The sequence below is a fragment of the Loxodonta africana genome, chromosome 6 (genome assembly GCF_030014295.1).
Source record: "Loxodonta africana isolate mLoxAfr1 chromosome 6, mLoxAfr1.hap2, whole genome shotgun sequence".
NCBI classification, from domain to species: domain Eukaryota; kingdom Metazoa; phylum Chordata; class Mammalia; order Proboscidea; family Elephantidae; genus Loxodonta; species Loxodonta africana.
This window is the reverse complement of record NC_087347.1, coordinates 18,322,579-18,340,428: the sequence shown is the minus strand read 5'-3', so window position 1 is coordinate 18,340,428 and position 17,850 is coordinate 18,322,579. Positions and strand designations below refer to the sequence as shown.

Below are 17,850 nucleotides of genomic sequence, written 5' to 3'. Positions count from 1 at the left end.
TTTTGCTGACCCTCTACCAAGCATGATGTCCTTCTCTAGAGACTGGTCCCTCCTGGCAGCATATCCAGATTATGTAAGACAAAGCCCCACTATATTTCCTGGTAATTAGAATTCTGGGTATACTTCTCCAAGACAGATTTGCTCATTCTTCTGGCAGTCCATAGGTATATTCAATACTATTTGACAACTACATAATACAAAGTCATAGATTCTTCTAAGGTCCTCCTTATTCATTGTCTAGATTTTATATGCATATGAGACAAGTGAAAACACCATAGCTTGGATCAGACACACCTTAATCCTTAAAGAGAATCCAAAAACAAAAAACCCACTGCCGTCGATTCCGACTCATAGCGAGAGAAGGCTATGCTTTTTAACAATTTAGAGAGAGATTTTGTAGATTTTCCCAATGAAATGTACCGTTTGATTTCTTGACTTCTACTACCATGGGTGGTGGTAGTGGATGCAAGTATAATTAAATCCTTCACGACTTCAGTATTCACTCCACTTGTCAGGATCTTATTTGTCCAACTGTGAGTTTTCTTTATGTTGAGGTATAATCTATACCGAAGGCTGTAGTCTTTGATCTTCATCAGTAAGTGCTTCAAGTTCTCTTCACCTTCAGCAAGCAAGGTTGTGTCATTTGCATATCACAGTTTTTTAAGGAGTCTTTCTCCAATCTTTATGCACTATTCTTCATATAGTCCACGTGTGGGTATAGATCACTTGAAATATGGCTCATCCAAATTGACATGGGCTTTAAGTAAAATACACACTGGATTTTCAGTGCTTAGTATAAAAAAAATGTAAAATCATGTTAACTATCCTCTTATATGAATTAAAAGTTGAAATGAAAATGTTTCACATATGTTGTTAAATAAAATATATTCTCAAAGTTAACGTCATTTGTGGGTCTATGTTTGTATTTACTTGAAAATTTTATATGTTCGTCAAATGTATAGATCAAATTATACTTCTATTAAATAGCATTGGAAAAAATGGTGGCTAGCCCTGGTGCTGCAATGATTAAAGAGCTCAACTGTTAACCAAATGGTCAGACGTTTGAACTACCAGTGGGACCATGGATGAAAGATGTGGCAGTCTGGTTCCATAAAGATTTACAGCCTTGAAAACACTCTAGGGCAGTTTTACTCTGTCCTGTATGGTTGCTATGAGTCAGAATCAACTTGAAAGCAGTGGGTTTGTTTGGTTTTGGGTAGGTACAAATAAAATTAGATCCTTTTAAAAATAAGTAGAATCATTGTAAAATTTAGTGTTAGGCATTAATTCAGAAGCTAGAATATAAAAGATTTGTGTCCGTGTGGTAAAATAATTCTATGCATAAGAAAGGCTGTCTGGTGCCCTTGGTACACTACGGTTGCCTATTCCAAGTTATTTAAGTATTCTTCCTCAGAGTTACCAGTCAGTGAGCAATTTTTACATGTTAGTCTCTATGACATATTTTATACTTGCCATCTTATTGAATAATATAGCCCTATAATTTGTGAATCCACCACCTGTCAATTTGTCATAGTGTGGTGGCTTGCATATTATTAAGATTCTGGAAGTTATGCCACAGATATTTTAAATACCAGCAGGGTCACCCATGCAGGATAGGTTTCAATGGCGCTTCCAGCGTATGACTAGAAAGAAAGACCTGATGGTCTCTTTCTAAAAAGTAGCCAATGAAATCTCTATGGATCCCAATAGAGTTATTGTCTGATATAGTACTGGAAGGCTAGCCCCATAGATTGGAAGGCAACACTAGACTCAAGCATGCCAGTAATCATAATCGTTTTTTGTTATGAACCATTATGCCATTGTTATGAATTGGAACCAACTCAATGGAAGTAGCTGTAAAGTCTGTGAAAAATATATATAACGTGTAATACATAATATATTTTATTTCAAGACCTACCTCATGGTTTCTATTATGGCATTATACACAGCCCACTCTTTAATAAGAAAGAAATGGCAGTCAAAGCAAGTATGCAGGAATCGTATGCTCCCATGTCACAGCTATAATGAGCATCTCCTGCCTGGGGATATCCATGGGATTGTTACTCAGACCTGAACACTATCTGATACGTCTTGGTGGGTAAAGCGCAAAGATACCTTCAAGGAGAGATCAGAAAACTAGAAAATCTCCTAATGTCTGATGTTCCTGGAAGCAACACTGACCCTTTAAACCTTAGAGCTCCCTGTCCTGCTCTCATGGAATAGGAACTTGCTTAAATCATGTTTCTTGTCATTTGTCTTCATTAAGGTATTGAAAATATCCTCCAACCTATCTCCTTGAAATTTTAATTAATCCCTAAAAGAATTGTAATTTTCTATTAAGATGTGATCTCATCCTTGATATCTATGCAGAGGCAAGTAAAGGGCATGAACAAAGTATTAGTCATGTCCCTGTTGGGATCACATTTATGCTGTGTCCTCTTTACAATAACACAAGAGGCATGAGGCTGTCTTGGTGCTGAATTTGTAGTCACTAAGCCAAAAGGAGCAAAACCGTTAGGAGCTTTGTATAAGGCATTACTCTCCCCACCAAGAATTTATATTAGGATCTCATCTCTGGGAGATACCATAGCAATAGTGCCTTCTGTTTTCATTACAAAACCAAGATGACCTCGTCCACCTTCTTATAAGGTAGACTTCTGGGCAAAAATTGGTTACTAGCATCATCTACACTATCACATACACCCATACATACACACACATTGGGAATGAGAGAAATTTCGGGTTAGCTGAAGTGAGAATAGATGAAGGATACTGCTTAGATGTCTTTTGAGCTAATCCCGGAGAAGACACAAAGAAGTTTAAGAGCCAAGTAGCCGGAATTTGACAGTATTCTTGATTTGGGTTGGATAATTGTAAGAATGGTAACTCCAACCCAGGAACTTTCTCAAATTCCTGCCACGAAGACTAGAAACCTACTGTGTTTTCCCTCAAAGTTATTTGCTTCATGTGTTGCCGGACCCTTTCCTTTCCTGACTTCCCTTTAGTGTGATATCTTTCTCCTTAATCTTATTGCATTCAGCAACAGCTATTTTTTTCTCTTCCACTCCTCACATTCAAGGTGTTTAAGCTTGCTGTTTCTGTTTCTTCACCTCCTCTATTTCAATGTACTTTGTCCTTACTTCTACTGACTCATCCAGGAAAACACTCAGTGAGAGAGGTCAAGGTCACTAAACCCTATGACAGTTTTGACATTCTCATATTAAATTTTGATGGTTTTAAAGCTAAAAGTCATGGTGAAGGCTTCTGTAAATGTTATATTAGCATAATAATGAGCAGATTTTATTTTGCAGTGAAAATACACATTTTATACAGTGGCACAGAGGTTAAGTGCTACGGCTGTTAACCAAAAGATTGCCAGTTTGAATCTGCCAGGTGCTCCTTGGAAACTCTATTGGGCAGTTCTACTCTGTCCTATAGGGTCACTATGAGTGGAAATAAACTCGACGGCACTGGGTTTGTTTTGCTTTTGGTATATATAGATTATTGAGATTATTTTAAAACTAATTTCAGTAACCTCTGCAGGTAAAATGGAGCACAAGGAAAGACAGTGTGATCCAAGTGAGGTTACTACTCTAAGAACCAAGCTGTTGTGCTGGTGGACACTGATGTATCCAGTGTTCAGAGCCTTTAGACAAAACAACTTGTTTTAATGAGCAATTACATTCACAAAAGAAAGTGACCTTATATCACTTGATTATATGAAATCACATACAATTTTTATTTTTTTTTAAAAAAAAGGACAATAGTACTCATATGGTTAATTTTATATCCACATTAAATGTCTATGCTAATAGGTACTTTGCAGTGTGTTTCATTTTAGATGCCAACCAGAGGTTGAAATACTAATGAAGACTAAATGATCTACTTATCTCCTGCTTAGAAGTATTTTGTGTTTTTTGTCAATAACAACACCAAAAGCAATTTATTAATGTTATTGATAGCTGTAGTCAAGTCTGCCCCCAACTCATGGAGACCCCATACACAACAGAACTAAATGCTTCCTGTCCTGTGCCATTCCTGTGATTGTTTGCATATTAAACCATTGTGATCCCTAAGGCATTCACTGGCTGATTTCTATGAAGAGATTATTTTAATCTGGAAGCTCATTGAAATATGTACATAATACACAAAAGCCTTTTATGACAGACTGGTAGTAGCTGTACATAATGTGTATTGTCAGGGAATCCAAACCTGTTTTCCCACAGTGAAGGCAAGAATTTAACCACTGAACCATGTTAGCCTCCTTCATTTATTATGACATGCTGACATATTTCATACTATTTATAGGTCTTTGACTATTCGCAATGTGTTACCTTTAATGAAGACAGCAGGCAAATCTTTACTGATATCCTTTGTGATTCCCAGAGGGTGCCAAGGATCAAAGGAACCATTGGGAAAGATGATTTTGCTTCCCGTCATGTTGAAGCCACCGTAGTACGCATTGGTCGATATAACACCTGTGTTCAGTGAATCATTATTGAACTTAGGGCCGAAGAAATCAGAACATTGTTGAAGAAAATAACTGCAAAGAAAATGAGAGAAAATTTTAGGTGCTGGAGATGAGGGTTGAGGAATGTAGAAAAGACATCTATGGAAAGAGTGTGGTGTTATTTATTTAGTTGTTTTGTTTTCCCCTGAGAATCTGAGTTCCTTAAAATAGCTAAAGAAAGATTTCTTCAGTTTAGGAAGGAAATGTATCTATTTATCTAGCTAGCTATCTAGTTATCTGTCTGACTCCAGCCTTTCCTCCTATGAGATCCATGATGCAGTATACACAGAGGAATGTGGCCAAAAAAGTACTTGTCTATCGGACCCTTGGTCAACTCAATGTACCATCTTAGCGAGGAGGCTATAGACACCACAGGCTGCTGTTTTCTCAACCCAGGGCTTCAAAACAAAAAAGCAGAAAACCCTGTTCTTTGCATTCCCAAGTCCATACTTGAACTTGGACTAGTAACCACTGTGGAAGAAAGAATATTCAATGCATAGCCTGCCAGCCTGATAAAGAAGAAGAGACTATAGAGGTAGTGAAAGTGAGAGACTACCTCCAATGCAGAGAGGTAGGCCCCAGAGCTACTCGAACCCACCCAGTTCTAGTTGTTCTATCCTGTGAGTTTAGAACATCAAAGAGAGACTAAAGAAGGGAACCAATCAAAAGGAAGCTTTCTCCTCCTGTGTCCTAGTAGCAAAAGCGATTTGCAAGGGAAAAGGGTTGAAAATGTAGATGGGCTTCTCTCCACACTGGTGGAACAGACACCTAAAGAAGTGAGGCTACAGTACGTGTTTGCCCCAATACAGGTACCTTCACCATAGATAGACATCACTCTTAAAAATTGTGCTTCAACTAATACACTAATACACTTGGCATAGACTGAGTCCTAGCTCCTTTCCTCATTAGGGAATTTCACCCTTTGGACTTTGATGGTAGACAATATAGGCTCCATGTCAGGAATCATGCCTTGCTCTACAAACCCAGTAAATACGAACAAAGGATCAGAAAGCAATGAGAATCTAGTTTACTAAGGGTTATCTGTTTTGCTTCATACAATTAGCAAACCTTCACTAACCAAAATTCAAAAGAGATGGAGAACTTGCTTTCTTTAGTTGCAACTTTTCTGTCACCCATGTTCCTTAATTGGGTTTTTCAATAAACACACAAAGTACATTATTTGTTAAAGAGTATTAGATAAAATGACCTTCTAATGCCGGCAAGTATGACTAAGGCTACTAGTTTATTTATTTTTATGCATCCTCTAAAATCTATAGGGTGTATCCTGGCAGATACTAGTTAAGGTAGATTTGGAAATCTGAGATTTGGTCCTACACATCTTATTGGAATCATTTTTGATTTCCCATATTCTATCCAAAATATTTATACCTTATTTTTTATCAATTTGAAATTGGTGTATTTGATCGATTTATGTGTGGCATATTTGATCAATTTTAAGAAAGAAAAAACATGCAGTCATGGTTTGTAGTGACACACGAATGTGAAAATAGAACATCTACCTGAGAGGCAGCCCAGTGAAGGGCTGGTTCTTTGAATCCGTGGTCTGAAAGAACCCAAATTCAGTGCAAGACTGGTAGAAGAATTGCCTGTCTAGAAAGCAAAACATCAATTGATTTAACCAAAAATGATATTTCGGTCAATTAACAAATAAAAAGCTTAAAAGATTTCAGTACACAGTTTTATATGATGCTCGTGACATTCTAAAACACATTCGATCTCATCATTATCGATATTTTTAGTCATATCTAATATTACCAGAGCAAGACCTGAAACTACATCCAATGAGAAGGAGATTTTGGCAAGGTCCCCACATGCTCCTAAAGGAATCCTAATTTTTTTCCTCAGGACCAGCTCTATGAGTACCTCGTTTCTGTCCTTCTTTCCACCCTCATTTTCCAGCTTCTACTGGAACATGCTCCATTCTATCTGCATCTGCCTCCAGTTAACTCCCCTTCAGGATGTCACAGGCTCTTCTCTATGAAGTTTCTTGATGGAAGGATGCACACTCAATGCCCCCGTGCCTCACCATCTCCACCTCTTCAGTCACGCTATGACTACAACTTCTCCCCCAGAGGTCACCAAGATTGGTGGGATGATATGGATCAATTCATCAATTTGTGGATAATAACTGAGATGTTCAGTTCATTTAAAGTCTAGCAGCTATGTCAAAGATTCACATGTCTTTGATCAATTTAGTTAAACATGTTAAGAACTATTCATGCTACAAATAGCCTGAAGTTGTAGTTACATTGGATGTCAAACAGGCTAATGATAGAGAGAGGGTCCCTGGGTGGTGCAAATGATTTTTACTTGAATACTAACTTAAAGGTTGACAATTTGAACCCACCCAGCAGTGCCACACAAGAAAGCCCTCGTGATCTTGTCCTATAAAATTTACTGTGAAGAAAACCTGTGGTACATTTCTTTTCTGTAACACATGGGGCTGTCATGAATGGAAATTGACTGGACGGCAACAGATTAGGTCATTTCAGAGTGCAACCACATTTGGAGAACTACTCTATATAGAATCTGAAGTGGAGTGAAGTATTTAGTTGGCAACGGTGATGCTAGATTAGTGTTAAAAAATACTACCAGTCAACTTTCTGCGTTCTGTTTCTTGCAATCCTAAGCATTTGGAATTTCTGAATCTTTTACTAAAGTAGTTTAATCTGTGTATATCCAGCTCTTTGACTCATTCACTCTCTGTTCCCATCCTTGAGGAAACCACTTAGCTCTGGTTATTTTGTCACTTTTCATTTTCACCAGATAATGCTTTACCTATGTTAGGATCGTGGTGGTTGATGGAAGTGTCCAAGAGGATTTTCAGTTTCGTTCTGTAATGTGCAGCAAAGCAAGGCGAATATTTATCCTTGTACGTTAAAAGTATAATTCTAACATATCTGTGGTACGGTGAACCCAGTGAGGTGTTAGCCATTGCATCACAGAGTTCATCCATGCTGAATGAAAGCTGTTCTCCCTGCAAAAATCAAGATTCTGATTATCCTTAAGACAATATACATGGGATGGCTTTCAGCTCCAAATGGAATTGAGCTCCATTATTATTTTCAATGCTTCAAGTGATTGCTTTCAATTCAAGTAAGTTACAAATGGTCCTTGGTGACTTGGCCTAGCTAACCGTATTGCACCAAAATCAATTGGTTTTTATAATATACTGTATTTACGTAAGATGCTAATATTGGATAAAGGTGGATGAAAGGAACATGAGACTTCTCGGTATACTTTTTTTTGTAATTCCTTGTGGGCCCATAATTAGTTCAAAATAAAAAAAAAATCAATTCAAGTCATGAAACAGTTAATTCCCTTTTTCTACCAGATGTCTGTCCTTACTTACTCTTTTTGGCAATTAACATGTCTGGGTTAGAACAGGGTGACCTGGGGAGTGAGGCTACCTTGGTTAGGTAACCCAGTCTCTGGACATGTTACTTAATCTCTGGCATCCCTTTAAAAAAGAAAAAAAATAATCCCTAATCTCCCAAAAAGGCTGCGATTTTTTCTAGCTATATCGAAGTTCACAAGTTTTCCATTTTAAAATCTGTCTTATTCCATGATGCAGTGGATCAAAAGTGTTAGAAACATTAACATCTTCATATTCAAATTTTTTTTTAACTTCCTGCTTTTGAGAGTTATTCAAAGTGTTAATTCACCATGTCTTTTTCTTCAGCCCACACAAGACAAAATTTCATTTTTTTTCCATTTCCTTATACTTGTTACTATGGAATAGGTCAGACTCAGAGTACTCCTACTTAATGGTACAGCTTTCTAAAATTTTGGACATGAAATGGGTTATTGAAATAGTTGTATTCTGTCCTATAGTGTATCCCTTATTCCATTTTTGAAGAGTTTCCAAGTGTATTTAGAGTAAAGGATGAGTAAGATGAGGAAGTTGTAGCATATTAATAATTAGATAGCTGACATATCATCATTTAGTTTGATTCTCAGAATGGAAGGTTGTATGTATTGTTTGAATTCCTAAAAATACACCCACACCATGTGTGTCTTTCTTTACAACTAATTTTTGACACCTAGACAACTAGTGAATACTTACTGGGGCTTTTCTTTCTTTCTCTATATAGTCTTCCCCCTTTCTTTCTTCATTTTTTTTTTTATCTTATCATCCTTTTTATTCTTATTATGCTGAACTGTGGTCTCAACAGGAAAAATCAAACTCACACCAAAATTATTTTCAATGCTTTAAGTGATTGCTTACAATTCAAATTACAAATAATCTTTGGTGACTTGGCCCGAAGATCAACTCCTGAAAACTATCAGCTCATTTGTATGGGTTGCAGAGTCTATTAGAAGCGAGTCAACCTCCCTCGTGCAAGACACATAGCTCATAAAAGCACTTGCTTTAAGACTTTTGGTATTTGTGTCGATATTTGGTTTGGAAGAGTTAACCAATAAGTAAGCTTTGATTAAGCATGCAGTAACTTACCAGAGCAATTCGAGAACATGTGGGAGGTATAAAAAGTGTACCAGGTGTACTAGGACTAAGGATCTAGTTGAAGAAAAGGTACATAAAATATGAAAACAGTAATTAGAGACTCTGGGAATTGTGAGAGAATTTTGAGAGGAGTAGAATCATGAGAAAAGCTTCTTGAGGAGGTAGGAATTGAGGTGGACCTGGAAGATGGTGTAAGGTTTAAATAAATAGAAGTAGAGTGCATTTGTATGATTTAATTAATATGAAGTATCTATAATAGACAAAGGTATAGAGATTAGTGTTTAATAGTGGTCACAGGGCAAAGAGGGAAAGAGAAAGGGGAGAATCATTTTTTAGGTAATACAGAGTTCTTGATTAAGGAGATGGAAAATTTGGCAATGGATATTGGTGATGGTTACACAACATATTTATGTTATTTTTTTTTACTGAAATGTACATGTGAAAAATGTTGAGATGCAAAAGTTAGGTTTTTATATGTATACAATAAAAACCAAAATTAAAAAAATTAGAGTGCATTGTGGGAAAGGGGAGCAACATGTCTGAAGAACTTGTGGCAAGGATGTGCAGTGTTTAAGAGGTAGTCAGTAAAACTGGATGTGTGACACTGACTTAGCTACTTAACTTCCTGAACCTTAGTTTGCTCATGTGCTGCATGTGGACAATAAGAATAAGCTAATCAGAATAACTCATAAGTTTCCTGTGAGGATTAAATGAAAACAATCTTAAGATAATGCCTGGAACACAGGTCTTTCAATAAGAAGCAGCATTATTTTCATTACAATTATTATATTTCTTCTTCCACTTTTTTTAATTGTGCTAATGGTATACGAAGTAGAACATTTGCCATTTCTACCATCTACACATACAGCTCAATGGTACTATGATTATCACGTTGTTCAATAAACACCATGTATATATACACACATATTTTTTGAGTCGAGACAATCCAAAAAAAAAAAAATGATAATATCTATTAATCGTGGAATGTGATCAGATATTGAACTCTTACATGTTTGTTGATTGTCTTTTTCAGAGGGTTACAGGTCTGTGTAGAAAAGTATTTAAAAGATCAGTAACATTTTTATTTCAAATATGCTACCTATTAAGAACCATGAAAGTTTTAATGTGGATGAAGGTCAAATCTGTTGGCAGAATTATATACTCCTTGATTTACACTTAGTGAATTGTCTGTGGATTTAGGAATCCCTAATGCCACACTTGGAGTTCCTGGGTAGTGCAAATGGTTAACAAGCTCTACTGCTAATTAAAAGGCTGGAGATTCAAGTCTACCCAGAGGCATCTCAGAAGAAGGGTTTAGCAATGTACTTCCAAACAATCATCTAATGGAAATTCTGTGGGCACAATCCTACTGTGACACACATGGAGATGCTATGAGTTAGATCAACATGACAGCAACTAGTTGATTAAACCCTACATTTGCACAGAAAATCTGAAGCTGGATACCAACACAGAAAGGGTTGCTAGAGAAAATGAGTGTGAGAAAAGAAACATATTTATCCTTTTTTAACTCATTTTTCTCATGTTTAATAGGACTTCCCTATTGTGGGATTATGGGGAAGGGCAAGGAGATCCCTGGTGGTGCAGTGGTTAAGAGCTCTGCTGCCAAGCGTTCTACTCTGTCCTGTAGGGTCGCTATGAGTCACAACTGATTCAACGTCAATGGGTTTGACTTTTTGTCTTTTTTTTTTTTTGAATAATTTTTATTGTGCTTTAAGTGAAAGTTTACAAATCAAGTCAGTCTCTCACATAAAAACCCATATACACCTTGCTACACACTCCCAATTACTCTCCCCCTAATGAGACAGCCTTCTATCTCCTTCCACTCTCTTTTTTCGTGTCCTTTTCACCAGCTTCTAACCCCTCCACCCTCTCATCTCCCCTCCAGGCAGGAGATGCCAACATAGTCTCAAGTGTCCACCTGATCTAAGAAGATCACTCCTCACCAGCATCCCTCTCCAACCCATTGTCTAGTCCAATCCATGTCTTTTTTAAAAGGATGGACATGAACAGTTAGTTTAGAAGATAGAGTCTTAAATTCCACTTAAATTCCATAAGAATCACCTGAGGAACTGAAGCGTGGTTCCCACTCTAGAGGTTTGGCAGTGAGACCAAGGCATCTGCATTTTTAACATGCCTTTCAGGTAACTGTGCTGCAAATTGGTCTTCATCTTAATTTTAGAAATTCTAGTACAGGTGAACCCCCTTGGATGCTGATATTGAAAGAAAAAACTGCTCTCACCGTGCGGTCTATACAGTGGCATTTCACAGGATTTGGTTTGATTTGGCATAGCTAAAACCCTGTTAAAAGAAGGAACAGAGTCGCAGTGTTTGCTTGAATGAGGGAAAAAGCCTTGAAAAATCCATAATTGTCTGAGCATCATCTGTGTTCATGGCTTCACGTTAGATGGCAAGGGATTAATACATATCCCTCTCTTCTACTAGGCTTTTCAACGGTCAAATATAAATGTGAATTTTCTTACTAGAGTTGTATGTTATTTCAGCAGAACAAAAACTGCATTAATTTCAATCCCCTCACCTTCCCTTAAAGCATATAAAATTTTTCCAAATCCAATTTTAACGTATTAACAGAAAAAAGGTAGATTTTTGCATAAGAAAACTCTCTGCTGAGGGTTTTAAATGTGTAGTTGGCAATCCACATATTCCTAAGTATATTTTGATATTTCAGCCATGAAGCAAAAGGTACAATAAAGTCTCTTACAAACAATAATAATCTGGGAAATGTAAAAAAAAAAAAATAAAACGTTAAGAGTAAAATCTATCCTTGACCAAGCCCTTTGCAGTCACTTCTTAACTCCAAAGCAGACCTCAAGAAATTATTGGGTGTCATTCATTGAAATCACCAAGCCAACAGGTACTGAGGGAAAGAACCCACCCTGTGAAGGTAAAAGTTTGAATTTTAATGAGCATGTTAGCTTCCTTAAGGGTTCTTTCAGGAAGACACTATCCTGCCATCATCTGCAGAACAGTCTTGCATCTTGGCTCTGCCTCATTTTGTCTATGTGACTGTAGACCAGTCACTTGGCCTCTCTGAGGATTGGGGTCCATATCTTTAAAGGTGCATATAACATTGCCCACCTACGAGAGTATCTTAGAGTAAATGAGATAAAGTGCATGCACCTGTCCTATAGAGTGCTGCATCATAGTTGTGATCATTAAATCTGATATTATCCATGACAGAGGGAGAGAGAGAGGGAAAAAAAAAAAGCCAGTGAGGTTAAATTGTTAACTTAATTTGTAATCTTTTAAAAAAGAAGCTAAGAAAATGTATATATTATTACAGTAGTCAACATATAGGTATTATTCACAGAAACTCACACTGAAATCCTGATACAGCCCCTTAGTAGACTGGTGTTTGGGCCAGTGATTTCAAGCCTGAGCTCCTCATTTGTAATATAGGACTAACATAGAGATACTGTAAGAATTTTTGTTAGAAAAAAATATAAAATATTTAGCACAAAGTCTGGGAAAGAATAAGCCCTTGGCCTGTGGAAGTTGTTATTAATATCATTATCTCATTATTATGGTTATTCATTAACAATATAGAATAGGTCATGGCCCTTGGAGGTTCATTTCTAGGGAAACATATTTTGGTACAAGTCTCTTACATTTGCAAAAGATCAAATTGCATGATCTTGGCCTGACAAAACAACTATCAGCCTCAAAAATAATCTCTAAACTGTTTTCCAGACCATTGGAGGCTAGAGATATAATATCTGGGTTCTAAGTCCTGGAAGGTTTGTTATCTTTGCTGAGAGATCCTGACAACCAAATTGGAGACCAAGCACGACAGTTACAAAGTCAGGAAATTCTTCATTGTTTTGAGTAGAAAGAAATTAACACTTACGCATTGTCACAGAGAATTATCTGTACCTGAAGTATTATTTTAATTCTGGTGAAAAATGGGCATAGCATACCATTACAGAGATTTAAAAAATGCATATAGAGTAAATTACTAAATAAGTACTAATTATTAAGTAATAAAAAAATCCTGCATGAAATTCAAATTAAAAAACAGATATACAAATCACAAATCACCAGCCAAGTCTTTCCAAGAATGATCCTTTAGAAACAATCAAGAATTTTCTCCAAAAACTATTTCCAAATAGAATAGGGAAGAAAGTTTGACCTTCATCTCTTCTGTGTAACTATAATATCCAGGTGTAGAGGAGGATGGGTACAAGAAAGTAGGGTGTGGATGGTTCTATTTTTTCAGGCCCTTAGTAATTTTGGCGGAGGGAGAAAAGACAGTGGGAGTTTCTGCTCCCCAGCCTGACTTTGTTATTCCCAACATGTGTTGCCAAGATTTAGGTGCAGCTGTTTCTAACAATGACTTCAGCTTTCAGTGGATTCTGAACCCAAATGATCTTAGGTTTCTTAAAGTAATCACTAAACTAAAAAAAAAAACAAAAAAACTAATTATTCAAAGTCAGCCATAATTACCATTTCTATTTTTCCTTTCTTACAAAGATGATTTTCTACCAAGACTTTAAGGTTTAATTTTACAAATATTTCCTTTGCTAGGCATTCCACATATACTATTATTGAATCCCTATTGTGGGTTGAATTTTGTCCCTCCAAACATCAGTTTGCAGTCCTAAACCATAATTTCTGTAAATGTGATCTTGTTTAGAAATAGGGTCTTAGAAGATGTTATCAGAAAAGTTAACATGATGTCCTACCTAAGTAGGTGAGTCTTAATGCAATATGAGTGGTGTCTTATAAAAGAGGGGAATAGGCACAGACAGACAGACATGTAATAATGAAGGGAAAAGAGGCATGTAATGATGGCGGTATGACGAGGCTGAAATCCAAGGAATGCCAAAGGTTACCAGAAGCTGAGAGAAATTAAAAAGGATCTTGCCTAGAGCCTTCAGAGAGTACATGGCCCAGCTGGCACCTTGAATTCCAGCTTCTAGCCTACAGAAGAGTGAGAAACTAAGTTTATGTGGTTTATAGCCATCCACTTTGTGATACTTTGTTGAGGTAGTATAAGGAAACTGCTAAAATATCCCACGAAGTAGATGCATTAGGTCCAAGTGCTTTGGAGCTAGTAATACCCACATCATGTGATATTTTGCTATGAGTCACATAGATAACAAGAAAAAGAAACTGTGGAGGAGGGGCATGGAGATTAATCTTGACCCAAACCAATGTTCCTTCTCCGGATGAAAAAGAAAAACTGAATGGGAACCAGGCAGAGTCTCGGTTCTAAAGAAGGGTGTGATGTAGTAGGAGGAATGTCCCCATAGAGCACCAAATGAGGTGGAAAAAAATATGCATACAACAGAATCACACATAAAATGTGGGGATTGGGGAGCAGTGGTTAAAAAAAGTTGCATCAGCTTGAAGTAATCATGAGAGATTTCATGGGGGGTGCCTTTTGAAATGCACTTAATGTATTTTGACAGGAACAAGAATGGGGGGCATTGTAGAAGACCAGAATAACACTAGGGGAAATGTTCATGTGAATACAAGAACAGCAAATTGTAGAATTTGGCTAGAACATAAGTCATGAACTTTGGAAGAATGGGACTTCTTATAACAGCAGATTAACACTTTTTGTAGTAGTTCATCTTGTTCATGAAAAAGAGTTTCTTAAGGGTTCTTTAGCAAGAGAGGCAGTGAGATAAGAGGTGTATTTTAGGGAGATTAACCTAGAGTTTGATATACAAAGAACTGGGTTGGGGGACAGACAGAATGCAGGAAGACAGATCAGAAACCACTAAGAATCTGAATGAGAATAAGGGAAGGATAATAGTGAAGGCAGGCATGGACACAGCTGTCTGTCTTTGCCAATCTTTCCAGCCACATAGTACAGTGCTGGCACTAAATTGGTACTCAGTGTGCGAGGATGGAAACAAGGAGGGAAGAAAGAAACAGTGTTAGAAGGATATAGAGAAACTGTGGGAGAAGGAGGAAAATATGAGAGACATTTCCATTTCGACTTTGGAAACATGTTTGCAATATTCTCAACTCATAATTATCAAGTGCCACCCCGCTCAAAAAAAAAGCAAAAAAATTGTATACAAATCTGTTGAGATCCAAGTAAGATCTGTACTCTAGCTAACTGTATTGCACCAATATCAATTGGTTTTTATAATGTACTACATTTAAGTAAGATCCTAATATTCGATAAAGGTGGATGAAGGGAACATGAGACTTCTCAGTATACTTCTTGTAATTCCTTGTGAGTACATAATTAGTTCAAAATAAAAATTCATAAAAAAATCAATGCAACTCATGAACCAATTTATTCCCTTGTTCTACCAGATGTGTGTCCTTACTTACTCTTTTTGGCAGGTACCCTGGCTGGATTAGAACAGGATGACCTGGGAGGTGAGACTGCCTTGGTTAGGTACCCAAGTCTTTATACATGTTCCTTAATCTCTGGTATTCCTAAAAGAACTTTCTCAATCTCCCAAAATAGTTGTGATTTTTTTTCTAGATATATCAAAGTTCACAAGTTTCTCATTTCAAAATCTGTCTTATTCCATGATCCAGTGGATCAAAAGAATGTTCATATTCTAATGTTCTTTTAAATTTCCTGTTTCTGAGCATTATTCAAAGTATTTAAATTCACCATGTCTTTTTCTTCAGTCCACACAAGACATAATTTCATTTTTTTCTATTTGCTTATAATTGTTGCTATGAAATAGGTCAGATTCAGAGTAATCCTACATAATGGGACAGCTTTCTAAAATTTTTGGACATGACACAAAAAAATTTTTGGACATGACATAGTTTATTGAAATAGTTGTATTCTGTCATACGGTATATCCATTACTACCTTTTTTAAAGAGTTTCCAAGTGTATTTAGAATAAAAGATGAATAAGACAAGGAAGTTGTAGCATATTAATAATTTGATACCTGACATGTATCACCATGTAGTTTGATTCTCAGAATGGAAGCTTGTATGTATTGTTTGAATTTCTAAAAATATGCCCACACCATGTATGTCTTTCTCTACAACAAATTTATGACACCTAGACAACTAGTGAATACCTCCGTGAGCTTTTCTTTCTTTCTCTATATATTCTCCACCCTTTCTTTCTTCACTATTTTACCTTATCGTTCTTTTCATTCTTATTATGCTGAACAGCGAGCTCAACAGGAAAAATCAGACGTTCTAGAAAATAGGCTTTGTCCATTGCTGAGTAAAGTTTAAGACGTTTACATAACCTAGGGGAAAGAAAACAGAAAAACAGAAGTGAAGTTCCATTTCACTTCAACATCAAAAGCCAAATGTAGAAAGTAATCCAAAATGAATTAATACTAGATTTCTTTAGAACATTTATTCTGTGGAAGGAGAAATTAATTATGGTCCCTATGTTAGGTTTTAAAAATATGTCTACAAAAATAATTCCATCCAGCATTTATGTAACACTACTGTTATCAAAATTCTCTCATTTAAATCAATGCATTGTACCACAAAAATCCCACTGATCTCCTGCTCCCTCAGGGGTTCTCTGCTGTGCTCCCTGTCAGGGCACTCACTGGTTGTGGCCGAGCACCATCTAGTTCTTCTGGTCTCAGGATGATGTAAGTCTCTGGTTCATGTGGCCCTTTCTGTCTCTTGGGTTCATAGTTATCATGTGACTTTGGTGTTCTTCATTCTCCTTTGATCCAGGTGGGTTGAGACTAATTGATGCATCTTAGATGGCGGCTTGTTAGCATTTAAGACCCCAGATGCCACATTTCAAAGTGGGATGCAGAATGTTTTCATAATAGAATTATTTTGCCAATTAACTTAGAAGTCCCCTTAAGCCATAGTCCCCAAACCCCCCGCCCTTGCTCCGCTGACCTTTGAAGCATTCAGTTTATCCCGGAAATTTCTTTGCTTTTGGTCCAGTCCAGTTGAGCTGACCTTCCGTGTATTGAATATTGTCCTTCCCTTCACCTAAAGTAGTTCTTATCTACTAACTAATCAGTAAATAAACCTCTCCCACCCTCCCTCCCTCCCCCCCTCGTAACCACAAAGGTATGTGTTCTTCTCAGTTTATACTATTTCTCAAGATCTTATAACAGTGGTCTTATACAATATTTGTCCTTTTGCCTCTGACTAATTTCACTCAGCATAATGCCTTCCAGGTTCCTCCATGATATGAAATGTTTCCCGGATTCGTCACTGTTCTTTATCGATGCATAGTATTCCATTGTGTGAATATGCCATAATTTATTTAACCATTCATCTGTTGGTGGACACCTTGGTTGCTTCCAGCTTTTTGCTATTGTAAAGAGAGCTGCAATAAACATGGGTGTGCATATATCTGTTCCTGTGAAGGCTCTTATTTCTCTAGGGTATATTCCGAGGAGTGGGATTTCTGAGTTGTATGGTAGTTCTATTTCTAACTTTTTAAGAAAATGCCAGATAGATTTCCAAAGTGGTTGTACCATTTTACATTCCCACCAGCAGTATATAAGAGTTCCAATCTCTCCTCAGCCTCTCCAACATTTATTATTTTGTGTTTTTTGGATTAATGCCAGCCTCGTTGGAGTGAGATGGAATCTCATAGTAGTTTTAATTTGCATTTCTCTAATGATCGAGAGCATTTTCTCATGTATCTGTTAGCTGCCTGAATATCTTCTGTAGTGAAGTGCGTGTTCCTATCCTTTGCCCACTTCTTGATTGAGTTGTTTGTCTTTTTGTGGTTGAGTTTTAACAGAATCATATAGATTTTAGAGATCAGGTGCTGGTCGGAGATGTCATAGCTGAAAATTCATTCCCATCTGTAGGTGGTCTTTTTACTCTTTTGGTGAAGTCTTTAGACAAGCATAGGTGTTTGATTTTTAGGAGCTCCCAGTTGTCTGGTT

General features: G+C 36.9%; 1 protein-coding gene across 1 annotated transcript in view; it reads right to left on the bottom strand.

The window, feature by feature from the left end:
- The window catches only part of LOC100666672 (putative serine protease K12H4.7), a 64,517-nt gene that overhangs the window by 4,087 nt on the left and 42,580 nt on the right, over positions 1-17,850 (bottom strand). The window contains exons 4-7 of the mRNA XM_064287393.1: positions 16,104-16,218; positions 7,310-7,508; positions 6,031-6,121; positions 4,335-4,543 (exon numbers count right to left, since the gene is read on the bottom strand). Coding sequence (XP_064143463.1) covers positions 4,335-4,543; positions 6,031-6,121; positions 7,310-7,508; positions 16,104-16,218 — 614 coding nt within the window. The remainder of the gene's footprint in view (positions 1-4,334; positions 4,544-6,030; positions 6,122-7,309; positions 7,509-16,103; positions 16,219-17,850) is intronic.